The 24,813-nt window shown below is 46.1% G+C and overlaps 3 protein-coding genes across 16 annotated transcripts in view; 1 reads left to right on the top strand and 2 right to left on the bottom strand.

The window, feature by feature from the left end:
• The window catches only part of UBXN11 (UBX domain protein 11), a 37,714-nt gene extending 37,437 nt beyond the window's left edge, over positions 1-277 (top strand). For all 7 annotated transcript variants that reach the window (XM_031962528.1, XM_031962533.1, XM_031962527.1 and 4 more), the window contains one exon: positions 85-277. In XM_031962528.1, coding sequence (XP_031818388.1) covers positions 85-238 — 154 coding nt within the window. In that variant the 3' untranslated portion in view covers positions 239-277. The remainder of the gene's footprint in view (positions 1-84) is intronic.
• Positions 278-845: 568 nt separating this feature from the next.
• On the bottom strand, positions 846-2,310 carry SH3BGRL3 (SH3 domain binding glutamate rich protein like 3). The gene is made up of 3 exons (XM_031962534.1): positions 2,088-2,310; positions 1,432-1,599; positions 846-1,351 (listed from the first exon to the last, which is right to left on the bottom strand). Exons 1-3 carry the CDS (start codon positions 2,133-2,135, stop codon positions 1,286-1,288), a joined length of 282 nt encoding a protein of 93 aa, XP_031818394.1. The 5' UTR covers positions 2,136-2,310; the 3' UTR covers positions 846-1,285.
• Positions 2,311-3,932: 1,622 nt separating this feature from the next.
• CEP85 (centrosomal protein 85) overlaps positions 3,933-24,813 on the bottom strand; it is a 43,034-nt gene continuing 22,153 nt past the window's right edge. For 2 of the 8 annotated variants that reach the window (XM_012545536.3, XM_012545537.3), the window contains 11 exons: positions 19,612-20,294; positions 17,071-17,204; positions 16,570-16,687; positions 14,844-15,029; positions 13,185-13,337; positions 12,632-12,786; positions 12,176-12,290; positions 8,922-8,972; positions 6,482-6,589; positions 5,013-5,238; positions 3,933-4,531 (listed from right to left, as the gene is read on the bottom strand). In XM_012545536.3, the coding sequence (XP_012400990.1) occupies positions 4,371-4,531; positions 5,013-5,238; positions 6,482-6,589; positions 8,922-8,972; positions 12,176-12,290; positions 12,632-12,786; positions 13,185-13,337; positions 14,844-15,029; positions 16,570-16,687; positions 17,071-17,204; positions 19,612-20,294 (2,090 nt within the window). In that variant the 3' untranslated portion in view covers positions 3,933-4,370. Of the gene's footprint in view, positions 4,532-5,012; positions 5,239-6,481; positions 6,590-8,921; positions 8,973-12,175; positions 12,291-12,631; positions 12,787-13,184; positions 13,338-14,843; positions 15,030-16,569; positions 16,688-17,070; positions 17,205-17,299; positions 17,576-18,356; positions 18,390-19,611; positions 20,358-22,372; positions 22,749-24,813 lie in introns of those variants that run through there. The other 6 variants (XM_012545538.2, XM_031962523.1, XM_031962524.1 and 3 more) reach the window with 5 other exon arrangements.

Genomic DNA, 24,813 nt, shown 5'->3' on the forward strand with positions numbered 1-24,813 from the left:
CTCCCCATTCATCGGCAGTCTGCGCCGTCCCCACGCGCAGGCCAAGGCCGCCCCGCCCCTCTAACCCGACCCCTCTCGCCTCAGGAACATGGACCCAGCCACGTTTGAAATCTTCACCGTCTTCCCACCCACCGTGTACACAGATGATTCAAAGACGCTGCAGGCCTGTGGGCTGGTGCCCAATGCCATCCTGCTGCTTCGGCCCCCCAGGACTCCACACCCAGTTCCCAGTCTCTAATAAAATCACATTTCCCCTTCCACATTGGGGACTCTGACAGGCTTGGTCTGTGCATCCTCTCTGCTCCCAAGCAGGCCCCGCCGGCCCGCAGCTGGCTCCTCGGGGAAGAGGTGGGGCCCGCAGCTGGCCGGGGGAGGAGGACAGAGCCCACAGCTGGGGGATGGAGGGCGGAGCCCGGCCTCGGCCCCATTCACTTCTTTCGAGATCGCAACCGAACTTGGCCAAGAGGAGGAGAACGGGGCCAAAGGGGAAGGCGTGGCCCCGGCCAAAGAGTAAGCGGGAAGGTGTGGCCCGGCGGCGGCGGAAGGTGCGAGCCAACCAGACCTCCACCCCCGCGGACACGATACCTCAAACCGGGCGCAGTCAGGGGACTACAACTCCCACCGACGCAGGCGCCCGGGCTGACGGGCAGGTCCGCGTACAGAGGCAGGTGCACACCCAGGCAGAGTGGTGGGCACAAGCCACTCAAACACAGGAGCAAGACCCAAGGCTGCAACTACCCCCCCTCCAGGGACGGGCACTGCCTCAGGAGCCCACCAGAGGCGGAAGAAACGCGTGGGGACGGGCCTTCCCTGGGGCCACCCCAAAGGACCACTCGCAAACTGGCTCCAAGCCAAATGGAACGTAACATTTAATCGCCCCTCAGTAACCGAGGCCACGGAAGAACAAGAGCCGTGGCCGGTCACCAACAGGCCCCAGGTGGCCGCCTTTGGGAGGGATAGCAGCAGGAGGGAGGATCCCTCCCGGGAAACCCGGCGCAGACGGAGGAATGGGGGAGGGGGGACACAGATACTTGGGCCAGTTTCTAGGGCCGATGGGCAGGGAATGTAAGGCAAGGGGATGGAGTGCTGGGGGTCCAGGAGTCAGAAAGGGAAAAGAGGCAGAGGATCCCTGGAGGTCGGGGCAGGACTACAAGCACATGTGGGTACGGGCAGGGGGGGGTCTGGAAGTGGAACCCGGATATACAGTACAGGTCAAGAAGTTGGTCCCAGGATCCTTCGTGGCTGGGAGTGGGAATGTTGGTCAGTCTATGGGGCTGGGGGGGTGTCAGTCCAGCTTCAGGAACTCCTGCAGGGTGTCCTGTTCCACAGCCTCCACAAAGAGCTCATAGTCCTGGGGAAGAAAGGGCACCCTGAGCGCTCGGAGCTCCTGCCCGTCTCCACACCCCCACAGCCCAGCCGGGAGGCCCTTACCCCACAGTATTTGTTCCCGTTGCATATCTGGGGAGGGATGGCCTTGGGGTCCCCAGCCAGGGTCCTCATCTCCTCCCGAAGGGCGTTGTCCTGGGAGATATCCACCAGTTCGTACTGGATCCGCTTACCATCCAGGATGCGGGTCACCTCACTCTGCTGGGACTTGATCTAGGGGAAACCAAGAGGGAAGGACAGCGGGGCACTGAGCCGGGAGGGGGAAGCCACAGCGGGGGAGGTGGTTCGGAGGGGCCGAGCTGTGGAGGTGCGCGGCTGCGGCTCCGGGAGCAAGAGCCTCCAACAAGGCTCGGGGCGGGGACTCGGAAGGATGGAGCAGGGGGCGTCCAAGGCCAGCCCACGTCTGGGGGGGAGGAAGGTCGGGGGAGCTCCCGGGCAAGCTGGGGAGGGGCCGGGTCACGGGATGGGGAGCGTCGGAGAGATGGGGAATCAGAGCCGGGGGAGGGCGGCACTGGGCCGGAGCCCCCCACCCCGCCTCGCCCCTGGGAAGGCCCGGCCCCGCGGTCCGCGGGCAGCGCCCGGGTGCAGGAGGAAGGCTGGGGGTCCCGGCTTCCCGGGTCCCGCAGCCGCCCGGGACAAGCGGCCCCGCCCCGCCCCCTCTTTCTTTCTCCGCCCCGCCCCCTCTTTCTTTGGCTGCTCACCTCCCGGGAACCGGTGACCGAGGTGCTGTAGACCCGGAGGCCGCTCATGCTGGGGCCGGGCCGGGCGGACGCGCGGGGGTGCGAAAGGAGGGCCACTCCGGGGCTGCGCGGGCCGGGCCGGGCCGGACAGACGGTCGGACGCACGAGCTGAGCGAGCAGCGGCAGCAGCAGCAGCGGGAGCAGGAGAGGCGGAGGAGGCGGCGGCCGCGCGGCCTTCGGGAGGGGTTTCCTTCCTGCCCCGCCCCGTGAGTCAGTGGCGCTGGGCACCAATGGGCGGGCCCAGAGGCGGCCGGGGGAGCGGCCTCCCCTCCAGCCTCCGCGGCGGGGGCGGGGAGACGGGGTCGCGCGCTCGGCCTGGACCCCCTTGCAGCGGGTGGCCTGGATGCGTGGGCTCCCCGAGCCCCGGGCCTGACCGGGGGAATGGGATGTTAGGGGCAAGGCCGGGCCGGCCCTCCTCCTCCCCGCTGCGCGCTTTCCCAGTTTCCTGCCTCCAGCCGGGGGCCGGACACTCCGAGACGACAGCTGGGCTTCTGCAATCCGGGCCTCCCTGTGGGCCCCGGCCGTCTCCCGAGGAGGTAGCAGCCCCAGGTGGCGAGAGGCCCTGGGGCCCCCGAGGCACTGCCGGAGCCCCCTTCCCCCGACCCCCCCCAACACCCCGGCCCGTCCCTGGTCATCTCCGGGGGACTCATGTCGGTTCCCTGCTGGGACAGTTGGGGGGATAGGAGACAATTATAAAACTTGGGCAGCCGGTTAAATCTTTTTATTTTGTAATCAAAATAATACAAACCAGTCAATATAACAATATAACAAAGATTCATATAAATACTTTGTGCTTATAAACTTAAGAGGAATAACAGCCCTGAGCTCTGCACTGGCTCCCGGCCCCCGGTGAGGACAGCCTCACCTGGCTTGGAGAAAGGATGCTCGGGGACCAGGAGAGGGGGCAGCCTCAGGGGCATGAGCAGCTTTCCCCAAACATCCTATAAATGAAACTAAACCGGTGGAGGAGCATTCCCCAAAGGCTCACTGGCCTCCAGACTGCTGGGGGCAGCAGGGACCTGCACAACGGGGTGCTATGGGCCAGCCCTAATCACCCCGTTCTCTCCACCACAGGCCAACGCCTGGGACCTGAACACGATGCCGCATAAAGATGAGAAAGACGGGCTTGATCCAAGGCTTCCCCAACCGTAGAACAAAAACCAAAATGGGCCCTGGGCCCAAACTCAAATCCAACTGACCAGTAACTAAAAAAGTCAACACGTTAACAGCTATAAAATCTAGAACCCAAGGGGCCAAGGCCTGTGCGAGCATTCGTGGCAAGCAGTTTCCACGGGAGCCACCCCTCTCAGGCCTTCCCTCAAGGGGCAGGGAAGGAAGGAGAGCCCCACAGCCAGGCAAAGTGGCCAGAAAAAGGGGGCAGGGAGGACTGTGGAAGGATGGGAAGACCAGCTGCACCATCCCTGAACAAACCAAATGGGCCTAGGCACTCATCCAAGCTGACCAGTAACTAAAAGTCATTACATTAACAGCATAAATCTAGAACAGGGGCCAAAGTGATGGGCTTGTTGAGCAGTTCCATGGTGGTCCACCCTCTCAGCCTTCCCAAGGTGATCAGGAGGGGATGAGCTCCCAGCAGAGAATGGCCAGTTAGGGGCATGGGAGGCTGAGGAAGGATGAGAAATTACAGGCACCTCTCAGGACAAGCCTCAGCGCCTGCTTCATCCCACAAAGACCATGAGACACTGTTGAGATTGCTGGTCACACCATCAGAGAGTGGATCTGATGCTTCCAGATACTCCCATGGTGAGAAATAGCTAGACATATCATTCTAAAGACCAGAACACTGAGGAGAAGAAGCATGAGAAGTGTGTCTGGGCACCAGTCCTGGGTATGGGGGTGGGATATGTGAGGGCAATCACAGCAAGGGCCTAAGGAGCTCAACCTCTACTGAATGCTGTGGGCAAAACAGCCTAAAGAGATTCTGGTCCCCATCTGCAAGGACGGGGCTCTGACAAGGCAACAGGCCAGGCTTCTCTGTGGCCTGAGGACAGGACAGGGTTTTCCTGGGCAGCAGGTTGTACCTTGGGAAGGCCAGTTAATGATTAACTCACCCTCTTCATCACTACCCAGGGGCACAAATCAGAACTGGCAAGTGCCAATAAACATGTTCCTGAAGGACAAGATACATCCTCAGCAGGGGGCTTTCTAAATCATTCACCGACCCCTCACAGCAATCAAGAGGCAGTGCTGGCCTGGCCTTCCCTCCCTCTATTTCCTAGGTCCTCATTGGGTGATACAGTTGTCTCCCATGTCCTGGGCGTATCTGTCAGACATGGTGGTACGTATTTCCTCAATGTCACGATGCAACTGCCTGACTTCTTCTAGCTTCCTGATGATCACATCTGGCTTCTGCAAATCTGGCTCAGTCGGGAGGTGGGATGTAGCTGGGGAGGAAAAGTTCATCAAGTGGGCTTATTGGGAAAAGCATGCCTTAAGACTCCCACAACCTTGGAACACAGCTCTTCAAGGGCCAACTTATCCCTACACACGAGTCTGGGTCCATTTTGGACCAGACAAATCAACATTTATTTAGAACATGTTTTTGTGCAAGGATTTTAAGTTCCTCAAGGAGGCTAAAGTGGAAGTGTTGCCCTCAGAAGCTAAAGGCCTGTGATCCTGCTGGGTGACCTGGGTCTGAAGCTCTTTATACAATGCCCCTCCTCAGGGCTGCTGGGAGAGAAGGGCCTTGGAAACCACAAAGGGTAGGCATGGCTGTGGCTCTAGATACTTGGTACACATGGATGACTGTGATGACCATGACTGGGCTGAAAGGTCTGACTGGCAGCTCCCTTCTAGTCCTGGGTGGCCTAATGAGGGTCATTTCCTGTACAAGGCCCCAGCACCCTCCCTGGCCCTGAGACTTACAATGGATGCCCAGGAGAAGGGACAGGTTGGGGTCTCGTCCCTGGGCCCTCTGGGTCACGATACTGCAGACAGCCTGGAGATCATGCAAGCAGTTGCCCAGCTCCTGGTGCAGCTCGTGAACCAGTTGGGCTGTGTCTGAAGAGGGCAAAGAAGCTGGCTGGGCCTGGCGAAGATGCTCCTGAAGGGTTAGGTTCTTCTCAATCAGGTCCTGGTTCTGCACTGAAAGCTGAACATACAAGGCAAACCATGGTGAAATCTAGGCTGGGGGAGGGCAGACATGTGGCTCTGAGTCAGCAGCAAGCAGCAGGGCCCTGGGCTGGGCCCCCAGAGAGCAGGGTCTGACTCGATCCTCCCACCTGCCTGCTAAGGGAGGATTTCTCTGTGAAATCTTGGCCTACCACAGGGGACCTGAGTCACTAGCCTGAAGGTTCCTATTTGGGAACCAGAGAAGTTATTCTCCACCCCTTGGAAACACATCTGCAGCTAGTGCCTCGGCCAACACTGTTAGCCAGGCCATTAGAGAAGCCTGAACACATACAAGTGAAATCTGAGGAGAACAAAACCTCCGCTGGAGATACTGGTTTCAATCTTTCTCCTTCACCCTAACAAGAGTGGCTCTGGGCCAGGTTGGCTGGGCCCCATCTCTTGTGAGGGAGGTGATGAAAACAGGCAGCAGGAGGAGCAGCACTGAGATGACCAACATGGATAGCCCAGGTCTCCATTCCCGGTGACCATCAGCTTGTCACTTCACATCAGGGCTCCAGTCTTCCCATCTGGAGACTGGCAGCAAGGTGGCTCAGGGGACAGTTCAGATTCAGCCTCCCACTTACTAGCTGTGAGACCCTGAGCAGGTAACTTGAACTTTTGCTTAGCTAATCCATAAGGAGAAGGAAATGGCAAACCACTTTGTATCTTTGGTAAGAAAACCTGACCTGAGGTCACAAGTCAGACATGACCCAAACCCAGAAGGCATTAACAGGATAGTCATGGGATCTTTTGAGTAGCAAAGAATCTTCGATTAGCTCTTTAGAGCCCCCTCCTACTTCTGATACTTGGATTCTGCCCTCTTGAATTAACTGGAATGCCAATTAACTGGCTAAGTACAGCTCAACCCATCCTTCACTGAACACTGGACCTGTGAAGGATGGCAGCCTCATTCCACTAAACTCTCTCGGATGTTCTCTGGGGAGATGCTCAGCAGATTTTTTTCTCCCCAAGTACCCCCCCCCCAACTTTAGCCCCAACTCAGGGTTGAGCCCAGTTAAAGAACTTTTCACCCATTACTTAGCGTGTTGTGTGTGTGTGTGATCCACTGAACAGTGGAAGGGAGTGATCCCTAAAACAGAAGTGTAGGGGTCAGCCTGGATTCTCAGTAATCCTAACTGGTCTGCAACACAGACTTCCTGGCCTCTAAGACCCCTCTGAAACTACTGACACTGAAAGGCCCCAGACTCTCATCCTTTTCTCACCTCCTTTACTGCCAAGCGCAGCTGCTCCAAGGCATTTTCCCTCTTCTTGGCCTCCTCCTTCAGAGCTTGACCAGCTCCTTCTTCTTGAGCCACTTCCGCCTCTAATTTCTGAGGGCCACCAAAGGGAGTGGAGAGAACCAAGAATTACAAGCCAGCAAGCCACAACTGATGCTGTGTCAGCCAATTTCCTACCCTACTAGTTTGATAATTTTATTCAAACACCATAGAAAGCCAGGTAACTGATGGAATGGGAAGATCAAACAAAGCTTCAGGAAAATTTGAACTCAAGCCCTGAAGGACAAGTTTGTTTTCAAAAGGTCAAGGTGGCAACAAAGAGGAAAAAGAGAAAGACATTCTCTATATAGTGAATATGGGCAAAGGCCTGCTGGAACTGAGAGAGCCAGAGTGAGATATGGGGAAAGGCAAGCAGCCATTGGATTTCAGAGCTGGAAGGGGCCTTAGACACCAGCTAATCCAATCCTCAGTAATTCAAAAAGGAGCCAGATGTGAATTGTGACAAAGACAGAAACCAGGAAGCCTGAACCCCAGATATCAGCTTTGCTGGCTGCCCCAACACCCCGTTGGCTCTTACTCAGCTTATGAGCCGCTAAAATACAGATCTTTATTCAAATCAAAGCTTGAACCCAAGAGGACGTCTTTACATTGAATAAAGTTAAGTGATTCAAACCAATTTCAGAGGTGTTGCCCATTATCTGTGATCAAAGCCCAAATCATCTGTCAGCAAACCACCTTCCACTTTAGTGTCTGCTACAAATTCAAAAAGCAGGGATCTATGCTTTTATCCAAGACACTGATAACCACATTAAACAGTTTAGAGCAAAGGAGGAACCTCTGAGGCACTCCTCAGATGATCTGGGTCCCTCCAGTCTAGTAACCCTGTCAAAAAAGGAGAGTGTGTTAGTCTGACATGATGAAGTAATAGTGATTCTGAAATCACAACTTTCTAGATGTTCACAATGCATTTTTAAAAATATACGTTCTGAAATAACTCTAAGAGCCCATGTCAAATTGCCTGACATAGAAATGCTGCAGCCCTTCCTTCCTCCCCTTTTAAATTAGGACAGCTAACATTCTCCTCTCTTATTCCTCTTGCTCTTGTCCTCCACACACTTTCAAAGGTCTTTGACCATGGGACACCATCACAGCTGCCAGTTTTTTCAGTGCCTTAGGATAGTTTTCCTGGGTTTGCTCTCTTGCCATATTTCTACTTATCTTGGGTTTCAATATTCATTAGCCATTTTGACCAGAATTCAGTATGCATAAAGGAGAAGAAGTAAGAGGAGAAAAGGCTGAAAAAACTTCACACTCACGTGGATATTTTTATGAGATACTGTGGGTCCCCTAATTAATCATCTGCTAGCCAACTACATCTCTGAATTTAGTAAGGCTAGTCTCTGGGCAGACAAAATCTTCACCGCCTGTGCTCCATGTCTTTTCAGCTATATAAGATATGTCACCATCTGTGCCTGGCTGCTATTGCTTTAAAGAACCTCAGGGTAGGGGCAGCTAGGGGCACAGTGGAGTGAGCACCAGCCCTGAAGTCAGGAGGACCCGAGTTCAAATATGACCTTGGACACTTAACATATCCTGGCTATGTGACCCTTAGCAAGTCATTTAACCCCAACTGCCTCAGCAAAAAACAAACAAAAAACCCCTCAGGGTCACTTTCTCAACATTTCTTAACTAGGCATCCAATGAAGGAGGATGATAGTGAAGATTAAATATCCAGATTTTCTCAAATACAGGCTGCTCTCTCAAATCAGTCATACCCCTTAAATTGAGTTCTCTTTGAAAGGGAGAATAAGTATGTTTATACTCAACCAGTAAGCATTTATTAAAGCACCTAATATGTGCCGACGATTGTGCTATACCAAGAATAGCACGAATTATAGGTCATACAAGGATTTTATGCAAGCCAATTCTGAGAAGGATGGGGATATTAGGTGGGTGGCAAGCACAAGATGTACTTGGATCAATATAACACAAATAAGATCTTTTGTAAAGACCTAGGTCAACTATCTAGAATAGAATTATATGGTTTTGAGTCCCAAAGAGGAAATTAGACCTCATAACAAAACCGGTACATTATAAGTTAATGCTTTAAAACAATCGAAAGGGGCAGTCTTGTTACCTGATTAATTTTCTATGATGCCTCTTAGAAGCTAAATATAAATAGCCCAGACCACACAAGGACAAAGGGGCACAGCAGGCTTTTAAAGTAGATGCTAGGATTATTAATTGCAATTCTATTACATGATGGGTAGAAGACAGGAAATTTTTCCTATAGAAACATACCTCTGAAAAATACACAAAGACCAGCTTTACACACAACTTCTAGAACATATCCAGGAGATTAAGTGAAGTCACACTAAGGCCATGTAAAGATCTGGCCCCTTTGTAGGATCTAGGTCCTGCTTACCTTCACTTGTGAACACAACTGGTCTATTTTCTTCTGTTGCTTATCCACAATCTAAAAGACAAAGAAAGCAGAAGAAAAAGTCAGGGCTTATTTTCCCACAGATGAATTTGCAGTATCAAACATCAGCAGTATATTCACCAGCCCCACTGTGTTCCATGTTTTGGTTGACCAGACAGCTGAAATTTGGGGTTGTGAATTCTAACAGAAGTTCTGAGAGTGGGGATTATATTTCTATATATTTGTCCCTTTAGGGATTAGCACAGTTCTTGGCACATAGCAGGTACTCCCTATATGCCTGTTTAGTGGCTCAGTTCAATGGGGAGCTAACCAAAGGAATAGAAAAAGTGCTGGCCTTGTATTCAGAAGACATGGGTTTCAGAGAGAATTCCAAATTTATTATGTGTCTGTGGGAAAATCCCTTAATCTCTGTCTCAGTTTTCTCACTTACAAAATGGAGATCATATTATTTGTTTTCCCTACAACAGGTTCATTGTGAGAAAAGTAAACAACATAAAATGACTCATTATTTTGTGTGTTGGGTACCAGCTAAACCAGGGCTTGGTGGCAACTGCTGCCTTAGCCTAACTAAGAATGGTTTTTATATTTTTAAAATCAAGTTTTATGGTATTTAAAAATGTAAAAATTGTGATTAACTTGCAGATCGTACAAAACAAAAGTGGCATGTTGCATTTGGTCCTGTGTTTTGTAATTTGCTGACCCCGGGTCTAAACATTATAGATGAATACTACTGATAGGAAAGGGACGTTGACAAGCAATGTTTCAGTGCAAGATCACCAATAATCCGGGGAGAAGAAATCCCTGTTAAGGTATAGTGGCCTGAAAAAAATCTGGGGTTCATGAGATAGATGTGCCCTTCATCAGGTTTGTACTTCACTTATTAAGTGCCCACGACAGGCAAGGTACTGAGCTTGGTTCTGGGGATAAAAAGCTTTTTAAAAAATTCCCAATTAAAGAGTCTGTGTGCTGGGGAAATAGGGAGTAGGGAAAATATCACACTGATCAGTCAAGATGAAGTCAAGGAGGAGAAAGAATGAACAACTGATATTTGGGGGCAAAATCAGGAAAAGTTTCCCATACAAGTTACCGAAGATGAACTTTGAGGTAAGCTAGGTATTCTAAAAGGCAAAGGAGGCTGGTTTAGGGTGAGAGATAGTCTATATAAAACCTGGAGAGAGGAGAGGAACCATCAAGTTTGGGTAACAGCTGGCTAGAATATACATGTGTGACAGGGAGTAGTTGGAAATAAAAGGTAGAAAAGATAAGTGGGAGCCAGACTGAATGTTTGCATTTTATCCTTTTTATTTTATTTTGTATTTTTGTGCATTGTATTTTAAATGCAATGGAAGATTTTTAGAGCTGAGATCTATGTTTTAGAAATAGTAATTTGGCAGCTATGTGGAGAATGGATTGGAGGAAGACCTTTGTCTTTCTAATAGAGAAATCCACTAGGAAGCTACTGAAATAGAGCAGACAAGAGATGATAAGAATATGAACTAGCATAATAGCTGTGGGGAAGATAGAGGATATTGTAAAGGTAGAATTGATGAAACATGGCAACTGATTGGACTTAAAAGTGAGGGAGAAGGAAGAGGAAAGAATGCTATAATGATATGTAAATGAGGCACTACAGAGTCAAACAGCCTCCTTTACTTTCCCACTCCTTTATAAGGCTTAGCACATAGTAGACACTTCCATCAACATTTACTGTCAATTGAAGTATGTTTACTTGAGTGAATTTCTTGGTTAACCGAAGTTTCCTTTAGAGTAGCAAAACTTTTAAATCTTTTGAATGGAAATCTAAGTGACTTTAGATTACTGTGTCATTTAAATTCTTGAATTTGCTGTTTATAATCAAAAGACAATCGAAAGGGTGAGATAGACAACGCAATGGGTCTGAATTCAGAAGACCCAGGATTCAAGTCCCATCACTGCTCCAAACTTGTTTCTTTTAAAATGACAACTATGTCTTCTCTGGTTATTGAGAGTAAAGGAGCTCCATAAATTTTAAAGTTCCATGTAAATGTCAGCTACTCTTAGCAGTATTTGTCCATCACATCCCAAATCCCAAATACTTTGCCCTGTCTGCCCATGTTTTTCCTGGACCATCCACCTTCTGTCCTTTATTTGGAGGTTCCTCCATACAAATGATCCAAGTCTACCTCTCCTTTTCTCTATATTCTCTCTTTCAAGAATCTCAAGATGATCATGTCTATTCAGGTGAATCCCAAATCTACTGACTCTTAATCTCCCCTCTTGAATTTGAGTCCCTCATCACCAACTGTCAGCTAATCACCTCCATACCTGTATGTCAACAGCACTCTTAAATTCAAGCTATCCTAAATTTTTATTTTTATACTAAGCAGCAAGCAAGAGAATCAAAAAAATGCCAGCATCTGGAAGAAGCTTAGAGATCATCTAGTGATACTCTCAAAGGCAGAAATATTTAATAATTATACCATTATTTTTAGTTCTATTGTGAAGGATAAACAAATTATCAGGTGCTTCTTTAAGACAGATCCTGGAGCTTGATAAAAATGTTTGCCATATAAAAATATCAGATAAGATGTATCCTGTTGGGATACATACTACATGCAATTCATACTTACTTGTCAAAATCAAGCTTGGGGGAGGCAAAAATTAGTACCAGCTAAGAATACCTTAATTCCAACTCATAAATGATTAGAGGCAACAATGTAAATCTAGAGAAAAATATTAATTAGCAGCAATTTAGTAGTCAGGTGGCCACTGGTCATTTACTGCTATTACCAACCTTCAGTGGAACCTCTCTGCTCTTCAGTTTGTCTCCTATTCTGCAAAAAGCTATTAAATCAGTCAACTTAGCATAATAGCATTATGTAAATCAGTAGTGGTAGACATACTAAACTATGAGAACTGAGAAGGAGCTTTAGTTTCAGGGCTGTAGCTATCCACTTTGGCTAGCCAGAGAGTCTTATTTTTTTGTCCTTCCTGGTTACCCAAATGAGAGGAGTCTCCTTTATATAAGTGGAAATATTACTATACACCATATTTTTTAAAATCACAAAAGAAAGCAGTTCCTCTTCTGAATCACATTTTGAAAAAACAAAGCATTAGATTGAAGAGCTGTAAAATGCTTTAACCCAAATGAGAAAATCAGCTGCTCTGGTAGCCAGGTACAGGACAGCTCCAATCACTGACCTTCCCTGTAGCTCTCCCTCCCTTCCCATTAGACCAGGGTACACATTATCAGTCACCTTCCTGAGGCAATCACACTCTTTCTGCAAAGATTCAGTCTCTACTTTGGGGCTTTCCACCTGTTGAATCAGGCTTCCTCCACTGGCCTTCTGTGAAGATTGTTTATCTTGCAAACTGAAAAACAAAGTGCCTCAACAGGTTATCCCGTCCACGAGCCAGCCTCCTGCCCAGACAACTCTCTATTTTTAGAGTAAACAGAGCCCAGGCTCTTTCACTCCCCTCTCCTCCATCCCTCTCTTTCCAGTTCACTCAGGTGCTGTACTGGGGCTGTTATGGGGATTTAGATGTCCACCATCCCACCACGAAGTAGGCAGGAACAACCAGAGGGTTCAATAACTAGGGAGCCAGGTGCCACCTCCCAAGTCATCCTTCCCTTAGGTGCTGAGGTCATTGTTATTTTGTTCCTAAAAGCCTACTGTGGGAGTTGAAAACCATCCCAGGGTGGGGCTCTTTACCTGTGTACAGTGGAGAGGAGTTCCTGCTCTCTCTGTTTCAGGCTCTCAAGTTGGGATTCCCGGTCTGTGCAGCCTGCCCGGGCCTCTCCCAGCTTTCTCTCCAAGTCCGTCACTAGCTCCTGCAGGTCTGAGTTTTTCAGTTCCAATTCCCGGAGCTAGAGACAGAAAGCCAGGCTCAGATCCAACAAGTTGGGAGTGTTCATCCCCCAGAGACCTCAAGGTGCTTTCAATCCAACCACCAACCAGCAACCCAGGACTTTGAACACGGTGGACATGGAATTTTCCTTTAAGGAAGCACAGAGGCTTGAGAGGTAGCAAGATGGAGGGAAAAGAACAATGCAATGGGAGGCAGAAGAGAGAAGTTTGCATTCTAGCTGTGCTACTACTCGTGTGACTTTCTTCAAGTTATTTGACTTTGTGGGCCTTAAGTTTCCTTCTCTGTAAAATGAAGGAATTAGATTAGATTTCTCAGGTCCTTCCCCCACTCCAGAGCCTCTCAGCTTCCTGGGTGTCCCCATCTTCCCCTCACAGCTGTGTCAGATACTCTTTCTACCTTGTGGCTCTGCTTCTGATGATCCTCCCTGGTGGGCAGGTCAGCCAGGTAGCGCTCTAGGGTCTCAATACGCTGCTGTTTCTCACGGTTCTGCTCCGATTCCTTCTGACATTTCTTTTTTAGATTATTAATGTGTTTATCCCGTCCCTTGACCTATGTGAAGGGAAGTCACTCGTCTGTTTTTGTTGACTCAAAGTCTGATTCCATCAGACCCTGAACGCCAACTTTCTTTCTCCAAACAATCTTTTCCCTTTGGCAATTACAAACTTTGCAACCAGTACCTTTTCCCTTGGGACTCAGGATGACATTGCACTTCGATAAAGGCAGAGAACATGAGAAAGATTAACTGGTTATTTGAGATTGGGGTACAGAGATTTAAAATGCCAGTACTTTTCAAACAAGGAAAGAAGATCATCAATCCTTCATTTCCCCAAAAGTTAGATGCATTTCCTGCCAGAGGCATTAATCTTGTCCATTTCACCTGAGTGGATTAGTAACATGTTTCTTCTCCCCCCCCCCCCCCCTCCAAAAAAAAAAAAAAAAACATTCAGTTACAAAAATAAATGAATCACTGGAAAAGGCAACTTCTCCTTAGAAAATCTAAATTAAAAAAGCCCACAGTAGCAGAGAGGAGACTTGATTTAAGACCTGGCCTTAACATAGATGTGACTTTGAAAAGATTATTTTATTTATCTTCCTCAGTTTCCTCATCTGTAAAATGGGGCTAAAAATGTTTACACTAACCATTTAAAGCACTATAATGAAAAAAGTACTCTGTTAACCAGAGAGTACTATAAACAGTTTTCTTATTTTCAGAAAATACAACCAAAAGGGAAGGGAAAAAAAAAAAAGAGAGAGAGAGAGCTCAGTGAAATGGAAACAGACACAGTGATTTCAGAGGAAGCACCTGATAAGATTAGAGAGGAAGACATGAGCAAAGACTGACTCAGTAATGAGCTGATGGCACTGTCTCAGGCGAAACTATCACTATTTATACCTGAAAAGCTGTTTGGTAACAGCTCCTCTTTAATGCTTAATGGTTTACAAAGCACTAGGGGCATAATACACCTACATACTAAGAAAGCAGTCATTATTTACCCTTCTTTACGGGAGGAAACTGAAGGTCAGAGAAGGGAGGATGCCAAACTTTGGCCATACAGCCACTCAGAAAGAACCAGGTCCTGAGCCAGTCTCCTGCCTCAAGGCTCTTTTTCCTACTCTCTACTGCTATGTAAGAATACAGGTGTGGATCAGAGAACAGAGCCAGCTGTGTTCTTAAATTATCCTTTGGGACAATCAGAAGTACTGGGGCAAGGATTCTAAACTCTCTTAATTGTAACTTCATTTTTTAGTCCACAGGATAAAGAAAATCAAGCAATTCGAACCCTGAGTGTGTTTGCACTCCTGGATACTTTGAAGAATGGTGTAACTGCTCTTCACTTCTGCCAGCTGGCAAGGTTCAAGGGAATGGGGGAGTGAACAGTGGGAAATGCCCGTGTTACTCCTTTATTTCCTTTGGGGTAGGTAACTAGTGAAGAACAGGCAACTGGTGTTGATGAGTAGCAGCAAGCCCAGCCCAGAAGCCTTCCAGCTCTCGTCCTGGCCCCCAGCCCTGGCTCGTCTCTGACTGACCCCAGAGCCTCTCCCACCCCCACTCACCCTTTCTTCTTGCTTCTTCCCTTCTTCTGAATGTTTCTGCAGCGCCACCCTGAGGGACTCCCGGATGAGCTGTGCATCCACTTCTGAGGCAGACAGTTTCTTTTCAAGCTCTAACTTTTCTTTACTGAGAGCCTCTGTCTTCTGAGCAAACTGTGCTCGGAGGAAAGTGTTCTCTCGCTGCAGCTCCTGCCAGAGATGCCTTCATTGTGACCAGTAGCTCGGTCCCTGGCTTCAAGTAAACCCCCCCTACACACACTCCCTCCCCCCTACACCCTTAGATAATTTAACTGCTAAAGAATCCCTTCACAGGAAAATATTTATAGAAGGCACCTTTAAAGATCATCTAGTTCTCCCTTTCTCATTTGAGAGGTGAGCAGCTGAGGCCTAAGGAAACAAAAAGGGCTGTCCAAGGTCGTACAGTGAGCAAACAGAACTGGGCTCCAAGTCACTGTGGACAAAGCTTGGTGGAAAAACCAAGTCTGGTAAGTAGGTAACAGAGTTCAAAGGGTCCTGGCACATAGGCAGGTGGACCAGCCTCTACCCTGACCTCCATCCGCTGGGAATTTGGCGGAGTGGAAAGAATACTGGATTAGCAGCAGAACTTGGAACCAGAAGGACCCACAGAGGCCATTGCGCCTGACTTGCAACCTTGAGAAGCCAAGAGCCTTTCCATGGTCACACAAGTGGGAGTGGGACACAGCCCCAACTCTGCCGCTCTCACTTCCAGAACTTCAGAACAATCCTCTCCCTCAGCGAGACCATTCCTTCACCCTTACCGCACAGAGCCCAGCACACAGCTGACTCCTTTCTCAACAATATTTTATCTCCTTTCCCAACATAACATAAAAGAAAGTTGGGGGAGGAAAGTCAATCAGACTGAGTCTCAAAAATCCCCTTTTCTAGTTCTATGGTATTCTATTATGGGAATTGGGGATGCTATTCTAAATGCTTTGTCCCCTCACTCCTAAAGTGAAGATATTGGCTAAAAGCCAATATCTAGTAGATACTGGCAATACTGTAATAATATTTAATACTTTTACAATACTAAACACTAAGATGATATCTAATACTTTTTTATCCATCAATGTTGAGTAATAAAGTCTGAGTTGAACTCTTTGCTATGACCCATATATGCTTTCTAACCTCTTGGGTCCTCATGCTTTTGCTCAGTTCCTCCCACCCAGAATTCCCTGGTGTAATTTCTACTCATCACTCAAAGCCCAGTTCCTGAATCCTGGTAAAAACCTCCCTTCTGGGAGCTGTACTTTGTATTTTCTCCTAATGCACTTTCAAATTTTACTACATATTATGGTAGACTGAAGTACACACACATGTGTGTGTGTCTTCCCTATTGTACTCAAAGGTGTGCAAAGTGATATGTTTATTGTCTGATGTATGTCACTAGGTCCTTACAAACACAAATCCCCATTTGTGATGAGAAAACTGAGATGAGGTAAAGCTATTATGCCTGTGGGTATAATGGTAGGTTAGGATTTGAGCCCAAGTCTCTCCAGACTTGAAACCCCAAGTGTTGTTTTCATTATGTCATACTGCCTCACCATAATGTGAGCTGTTTAAGGGCAGTTATTATATTTTATCTTTGTAACAACTTTCCCCTTACACACACACACACACGCGCACACACACACACAAACACACACACACACACACACACACACATGACTGAGAGCACCCCTACAACAATGCCTTGATCGGCAGTGCTTACTTGCAGTCTCAGCATGCAGACATCCCCATAGTGGGCAGGGTGGCCCAACAGAGCACTGTGGACTTGAAGCTCACTTTCACGGACTTTCTGTTCCAATTGAGAGATATGCTGCCTCTGCCTGCAAAGAGCCAGCAAAGTTAACCTGGGCACACATCAAAGCAACCTTCTTGAGTAACAGTCTGCCTGAAATTGGAGCCTTCCCTTTCACTAGGCAGATAGGCACAATCGGTCCTATTTAACTGCGATGAGAATCTCAAGGTCTGGGCTGATGATAGAGGAAAGGAAGAAGGAAATAGATTTCTGGGGGAAGGGACAAATAATTAAAGATGAGTTAAGTTGTCTACACAAAGGACTTCTTATCAGTCTCAAAAAGACACACAAGAACAGGCTAGTTATTAAAGTAGCTCTTTTGCCCCTAGGCAATAAGAACTCAGAGGCAAACATGATAAAATAGCAAGTTATATGTTTGAATGAGCATCCCCCTCTTCCCTCTACCCTTACTTGTTAATAAGAATATCCTTTTCCTTCAGGAGGTTCTCGTTGCTGTTCAGGATGCCCACCCACTGGGCTGGCTCCAGGGCTGGCAGAGATGAAGCATAAGCCGAGGGGTGGTGGCAAGTAGCTCCATTCTGGAGCTGAAAGACAGGCAGGTCATGGTAAGTGGCTTAATGTCTCTACTAAGAACCCTTCAGGGCCTCTCCTAACCATCCAAAATGAAGTATAAACTTACATCCCAGAATTCAAAGCCTTCCATAATCAGTCTCCTCTTTCCAGACATTTCTCATTGGAAGGAAGGCACTTTTAGTCCAAGCCCTACTTGGAGAGCAATGATATCCAGGAAAGGTTTTTTTTAAAAGCCTCTGCTTGAACATCTTCTACTGAGGTGGGGATTCCCCACCTACCAAGACAACCCAGTTCCATATCTGGACATCAAATTATAGGAAGGAACCAACTGGGTGGTGTAGTGAATAGAGCACCAGCCTGGAAACAAGAGGACTTGCATTCAAATCCAGCCTCAGACACTCACTAGCTGGGTGACTCCAGACAAGATGCTTAATTCTGATTGCCTCAAAAAAAAAAAAAAAAAAAAAGGAAGATTCCGTGCCCTTCCCTGCGCCCCCTATAATAAGCCAGAATCTCTCTCTCAGCAACTTCTATCCACTCTTCTAATTCTGCCTTCTGATGCCAAAGAGAAAAAGTCCAATTCTTTTTCCACTATAGCTCCTGAAACATTAGAACCGATCAAGTAATCAATAAGCATTTATTAAGAACCTACCTTATGAAGAAAGCTATCATGTTTCTCTTAAGCCTTAACTAGCCTTATGTCCTTTGAATACTCACACAACAGACTCTGGTGGCTTCCTCATTCTGGTCATCCACCTGAGGACAGGCTCCAGCCCGTCACTCTTCCTCCTCTAAGTCTAAGTGACATTCCAGTCAAACCTGACTGGCTCTTCTCACCATATTCTACATCCTCTCCAAGGCTCTGTTCTCACTACCCGTACTAGTTCCCACGACCTTCAGAAAGGGCTCTTCACTGTGCTGAACTCCTGCCTTTCTTTCAAGGCCTGACTTCTCCATAAAACCTTTCCATATCTCACAGATGGACAGTGACTTCTTTCTCCAATCTCTCAGTGCACATGATTTAGGTCTATGCTTTGTATTCCACGGATCTGTGCCTTATTCCATCTTCTGTTCTCCCACGCCCAAACAGTGCATTTAGATAGATAGCTGAGGTCCTTATTAAGCTCACTGAACTGAAATGACAGAAGGGCTGTGACAGGCACCTGGTCACTGGACAGCATGATCTTCAGCTGAGCTCTGTTTTGACTGGGCCTGGGAGAACCCTGTGTTTATTGACTAATTTTAGCTCTCTTTCAGGATTGGAAGAACTCATGAGGGAGGCTCTGCCTGCAAGCTATATACTCCCCTATCCCAAGCTCTAAGGAAAGGTCAGTTAGGCTTTATCTGGTAACAGAGACAAAGTACACAGCTGAGTTAGTTCTTTTCATCAGGGGGCTAAGAATTCCTCTTCCTACCACCCCTACTCACTCCAATGGAGGAAGCAGAGAACTGGAAAAACACCACGGATGTGAAGTCTGGAAAAATGGGTTCAAATTTGAGATTCTATTCACACTAGTTGTGTGACCTTGGCTAAGTTCAAGTCTTGGTTTCCTTATTTATAAAATGAGACTTAACAACTCCTGCCTTTCCAGCTTACAAGGATGTTGGAAGAATCAAATCAGATAGTTAAAAACTTTGAGGACAATATGGTACATATATCTATATACACACTCATAGCATCATCATTCAGCAGCACTTGGAATTTCTCTGAAATAGAAGCTTTTTTGTGTTTCTCCTATTAACTTTCTTTTCTTATAAACTGCTTCTATGTATTAAAGACCAGTGGTCTCATGATGTTCCTTTGTCCAATACCATATCTCCATGATAAGTAAATTTTTCCTCCTTTTTTGATTATTCTAGATCAACTTTAAGTACTCAAGGCAAAACCTAAATAATTCTAGGTGCACAATACCTATCACCCCAATGCCCCTTAATAAATCAATGCTCAAGAATGACCAACGTAACATTGTATCTCCAATGATGCCCATTTTTAACATGCTTTAATATTTACCAAGTATTTTTCTTGCCAAAACCCTCTGTACTAGGTATAAATCAGTCTTTAGAAGGGACCTAAGAGATCCACTAATCCAACTCCCTTATTTGACAGATAAACCAAGAGCTAGAAGGGAAAAGCAGCCCAAAGTCACATAGCTAGTAAGTGGCAGAAGCAGAATTCAATCATTACTCTTACCACTCCAAATCCAGTGCTCTTTCTACATGCCATCAGTAAGTAGTGCAACTTAAGATTTCCCCCATCTTACAGATGAGACAACCAGAGTTAGTGAGTGTCAAATGATTTCTCCCCAGGCTAGCTAGGAGGTGGCAGTGACAGGACTTTTAAACTCAAGTCTCTTGTCTGAAAGTCCAATGTTTTCACTACACCAGGTTTTATTATATAATAAGAAAAGGGATGTTTACCTTCATTTGTTCCATCTGTAACCGAATTGACTCCAGCTGCTGTCGGCATGAGCTGAGTTCACAAGATTGTTCCTGGGAATGCCAAGCATCAGGGCCTTGAAGCCATCCCTGTGACTGGAGAGGCTTTGGGAAGCCAGATGCTGCCTGAAGCAGCCCACCAGCAACGGCATGGGCTCCATTTCGTTCACATCCAGCCCCAACACCTGGGGCCTTCTTAGTCTCGGGCAGCACCTTATACAACTCCTTGCCTGTCTCAGCTGCTGGATTCTGCAGGTGGAATCGGTAGTAGGGATCTGAATACAGTGTTTCCATCAGTACTGACTGGTTGAGAGTTGTCTCCATGTTGGGAGTATCAAACTTCGTCATCTCCTCTTCCCTTTCATGGCCCAAAGCAGGAAACCAGGACTGTTCAATTCCATTTTCTCCAGGAGTTCCACAGAGGTACATGAGATCCCTAGGCAGGCCTGGAGACCTTTTCATAGTGCTGAGGTCTCCATTCCGGGGCAGTCCCGAAGTTTCAGACAATCCCGACACAGGCAGTTTGGAGGAAAGAAGCCCCGTGTGGGTGGAAGTTGGCTTGACTGGAGAGGTCCCCAAAGTAGATGGCATCACATGGGCTGTAGGAATGGTTACTTGGCTTTTGATGGGCTGGAAGGATGAGCTGCCACTAGAGCTGCAAAACTCTGGAGAAAGAAGAGCCTTCTATAAGCCAGGAAAAAAGCATCAAGCTTTCCCAAGTTCAGCTGCTGTAGAGAAAGGGACATCAGCTTAGAAGAGTGGCGTGAGTTCCAGGAGTTCAACTGCTATTTGCCAAGATAAACCCACAAAAGGCAGCACTGGCTGTTTCTAGAGCCACATCTCCAGGCCTTCCTCTTAAAGTTATATTCTATTCCCTGTCCCCCCAGAGATGGCATTTTCTTAGTCAAGAAATTAAGGCTACTAAGGATCCTAAAAGGAGAAAAGAATTAGTTCCTCTCACAGATCAGCAACCACTCCAGCAAAAAGAAATTTTCCCTGGCACAAGTACCACATAATTACCCCAGTGACTTTTGCCATTCCTAAATGAATTTGAGTATGAAACAACTATCCTAGGGGGGAAAAATGAAGTCTTTGTCTCCTTCAGTGTTCAGATCAGCAAGGGGACATGGTGCCTGAGCAATTGACTGTCCCGGTTCACACACCCCAAACCTGGCTTCACATGGAAATGCAAAGTTATTCTTAGTAACTCTCAGGTTTCACTCCGGCAACACTGAAGCACACTGTGTTTTTAATTTTACTTGCTTGCCCATTGTCAATGCACAAGATTCTATGGTCATGATTTTAATCTTTTCCTTATATCATTCCTGATCCCAGTTGATCTTCTGGATATCTGAATATTTATTTCACTTAATCTCTGGTTCTGTTTCTATGTACAGAAAAAGAATGGGATGGATTTAGCAATCTCTAAGGTTCCTAAGATCTCTAATATCTAAATATTCTATGTATTCTTTAGCCTGGAAGATTAATGAGGCCATGAGTACTATCTTCAAACATCTAAAAGATAATATAAAAGAAAAATAAGGTTTCACTAGACCTTAGAATGACAAAGTTATATTCAATCAGTGTGAAGTTACACAGAAGTTTGATTTGGTATAAACAAAAAGTATAAACTTTGGTATAAACAAATAAATGGTATTTTGATTTGGTATAAACAAAAAGTAGTCAAAAAGAGGGAGATAGGGTGGAAGATAAAGAATGAGATGCCTTGGGAAGTAAAAAATTCCCAGGCATTGGAGATATCCAAAAGAAGACACTGTCTGGGAATTTCATGGCTCAGGTAAGAATGTGACTAGATGATTTCTAAAGGTAATCAGCACTTAAGTTCCCTAAGACTATTCATTATACACATAAACCTAAAAAAAAACAACTGACTTTTAATATTCTAGGTAGCTCAAAACTAACAGTAGTAGAGGAAATAAATTTTTTTAAAAAGAAATACCTGAAAAGATACCAAATCCATTATTAACATTTTTGAAAGACTACTATATCTTTTCAATCAATCAGTATTCCTTGAGCCAATACTACTTAAGACATTAAAAGAGAGATCTAAAAGGACTAAGTTGAAATCTCTGCCTACTAGGAAACTGCAATTATTCTCATTTGAGAGAAAGCAAGTAAAGAAAAAAGAGAGCAACAAGAGTTATTATATACGCCAACACAATCCCCTGAATTAGTCCATCATCACTCAGTAATTTGTCCTCCTTTGAGCTTCATATTATTCTTATTTACACCCAATCACAATCCTGATAACTGTTGTCTATAGAATCCTAAACCACCTCTACTTTCCCCACATCCCACTCCTTGTTAATCCTTTTCCTTTCTCATTATGATTTATTATGACACCTGGCTCACTATTTTTTTCTCCTCCCCAAGTCCTCTTCTAATACTAGGAGACTTCAGTTCCCTCTCAACCCATTCACTTCCCATGAGCTCCATGGGAGCTCCCATTCTAATTCTCCATCTCAGCCACACACAAAGATCTTGCCACCACACCTTCCCCATTCAAGAATTCCAAAATCCCTCTAAACAAACAAAACCTATTAGCTTTCCACTAATCTCTCTGTCTTCCTTTACAAAATCCTACTCTTTGTCCACACTGTGGACATTTCTCTCCCAAGGCCCAGCATTAGCCACTCTCTTCTCTTGTCCACATCTTGGTCCTTTGGTGAACCAAGTCAACTGCACAGTCTCCCTTTCCTGAATCCTTATCATTTTGCCTTACTGATTATGCCCCACCACCAAGGCTCATCCTTCAATCTCTCCCACCATTTGCTGCCTTTGCTCCTATACACATGCCACTCACTTAAAGGAGTAAAATCACACAACTGTTCTGCCTGGGTCCATTACAAAATGAGGCTAAACAATCTCACCTGGGTCCTTACTGTCCTACCACACTTCCCTTATCAGCTCCCTCTCCCTCTCCCCTGCAGCAATTCTAAACCTTTTCATGCTTTCTCAGACCACTGAGTGGCCTCCTCCCCACAATACCAAGAACTTTGCTTCTTATTTTACAGAAAACATTCAGGCCATGTGCTGTGAACTCCCTCTTCCTCATCTATCACTCAGATGTTTTCTGACTCTCTCCTCCCTCACTCTTTATTCCTAATCCCTCTACCTGCTCAGCAACCCCTCCCAATCCCATCTCCAACACATTTCCCCCCCCTTCCCCCTCCCACTCTATCCCTTCTTTTCAATCTGTCCCTGACCATTGGCTCACTCACTACCAACATGCCCACATCTCCTCTATCCTTCCATTCTTATTATCCTGTCTTGTCTTTGGAAGCTAAACTCCCCACAAAGTCTGTCCACAATAGGCACCTCCTCTCCCTTTCTAATTAACCCTTTACAATTTGGCTTTCAATCACATCATTCCACTGAAAATGCCCTCTCCAAGTTACTAAATCTCTTAGTTACCAAATCCAGCAGCTGTTTCTCAATCTTCACTGACCTTGATCTCTCTGCAGTCTATGGCAGACTGCAGAAGTTTCCCTCTTCTCTACTTGGATACTCTCTTACAGGATATCAGTCTCTCCTAGTTCTCCTCCTACCTATCTACCTGTCCACCACTCCTCATTCTCCTGGGCTGGATCTGCTCCTATATCATGCCCTCCAATCATCAATGTCCTTCACAAGGTTCTGTCCCAAGCCTCTTTTTTCCTCTACACTGCTTCACTTGGTGATCTCATCAGTTCCCATGGATTTAATTACTATCTCTATACTAATGATCTACCTACCCTGCACTAATCCCTCTGCTGATCTTCAATCTCTCATTTCCAACTGCCTTTCAGATATCTCAAATTGTATGGCCAATTGATATCTTAAAATTCAGTTCACTCAGAATTGAGGTCATTAACTTTCCCTCTAAATTCTCCCCCTCTTCCCTCTTCCTGTCAAAAGCACCATCATCCTCCCAGTCCTCCAGGCTTACAATCTAGAAATCATTCTCAACTCTTCACTATCTCACCCCCATATCAGCCTGCACTATCAGAGCAAAACCTTCATTACTTCAAACCTGGACTACTTTCAATAGTCTCTTGCTAAGTCTGCTTACCTCACATCTCTCCCTACTAAGGTGAGTTTCCAAGAGTACAGCTCCAATCATCACAATACATATTCTCTTCTCTCTCTCGTCTATTCCTGACTCTCAAACTGGTGACACTGGCCATATATAGGTCACTCTTACTCTTGCCTACAGACATTTTCTGTAACTTCCCCGATGGCTGAAATGTTCTCCCTCTCAACTCTGCCTACTGGCTTCTTTTCAGTCTCAACTAAAAATCCCATTTTTTACAGGAAGGCTTTCCCAACTCCTCTTACTTCTAGTGCTTTCCTTCTGTCAATTATTTTCCATATAGTTTGTTTCTGGATTTGCTTGTTGATTCTCCCATTAGATTGTCAGCTCCTTGATTTTCTTTGACTTTTTTGATATCTTTATGGCTTAGCTCAGTGCCTAGTACACAGGAGGCACTTAATAAACGCTTACTAACTGATTGAATTACCCTCCAGTTTTGGAAATTGATTGGATGCCCATCCGTTAAAGATAAGTTATGGTTTGGAATGTAACGGAATATTTTTTAAGAAATGATGAGCAGACTAATTTTAGAAAAGCCTAGAAAAACATGAACTGATGCCGAGTTAAGTGAGCAGAACTAAGGAAACATTTTACACAGCAACAACAAGATTATGTGATGACTAACTGTGATGGACTTTTCTTCTTTCAACAATGAGATGATTTAAGGCAGTTCCAATAGACCTGTGATGGAAAGAACTGCACAGGTTTAACTTGGATTGCTTGTTGTCTTGGGGAAGGTGTAGAGGGAGTAGAGAAAAATTTAGAGCACAAGGTTTCATAAATGTGAAAACTGAAGACTATTTTTGTATGTATTTGGAAAAATAAAATACTATAAAAAAGAAAAAAAAATTTCTAGTTTTCCCAGGATTATTCCGGTTATACCATCCTACCTGACAGCCATGCTGCTTCCCCTCTCCCCCGCAAAAATCCTGTAACCTAGAAAGCTATATTTTATTTTACTCAGTGAATTATATAGATAGGACATCTGGGGAAAATCCACTCTACCCAGATTTATTGTTTTTCTATGGATGAAAAAAAGACACTTTTCCACATCTCACAACTAGAGATCCATATTTTCATTTCAAGGCAAT

The sequence above is a fragment of the Sarcophilus harrisii genome, chromosome 3, assembly GCF_902635505.1.
Source record: "Sarcophilus harrisii chromosome 3, mSarHar1.11, whole genome shotgun sequence".
In the NCBI taxonomy this organism is placed as follows: Eukaryota; Metazoa; Chordata; class Mammalia; order Dasyuromorphia; family Dasyuridae; genus Sarcophilus; species Sarcophilus harrisii.

Bases quoted from the DNA above. Each gene is read 5' to 3' on its own strand.
- SH3BGRL3 (XM_031962534.1), bottom strand. From the start codon at position 2,135: ATGAGCGGCCTCCGGGTCTACAGCACCTCGGTCACCGGTTCCCGGGAG. The intron at 1,600-2,087 runs GTGAGCAGCCAA...GGTTTCCCCTAG, and splicing joins CGGTCACCGGTTCCCGGGAG to ATCAAGTCCCAGCAGAGTGA. The intron at 1,352-1,431 runs GTAAGGGCCTCC...TTTCTTCCCCAG, and splicing joins ACGGGAACAAATACTGTGGG to GACTATGAGCTCTTTGTGGA.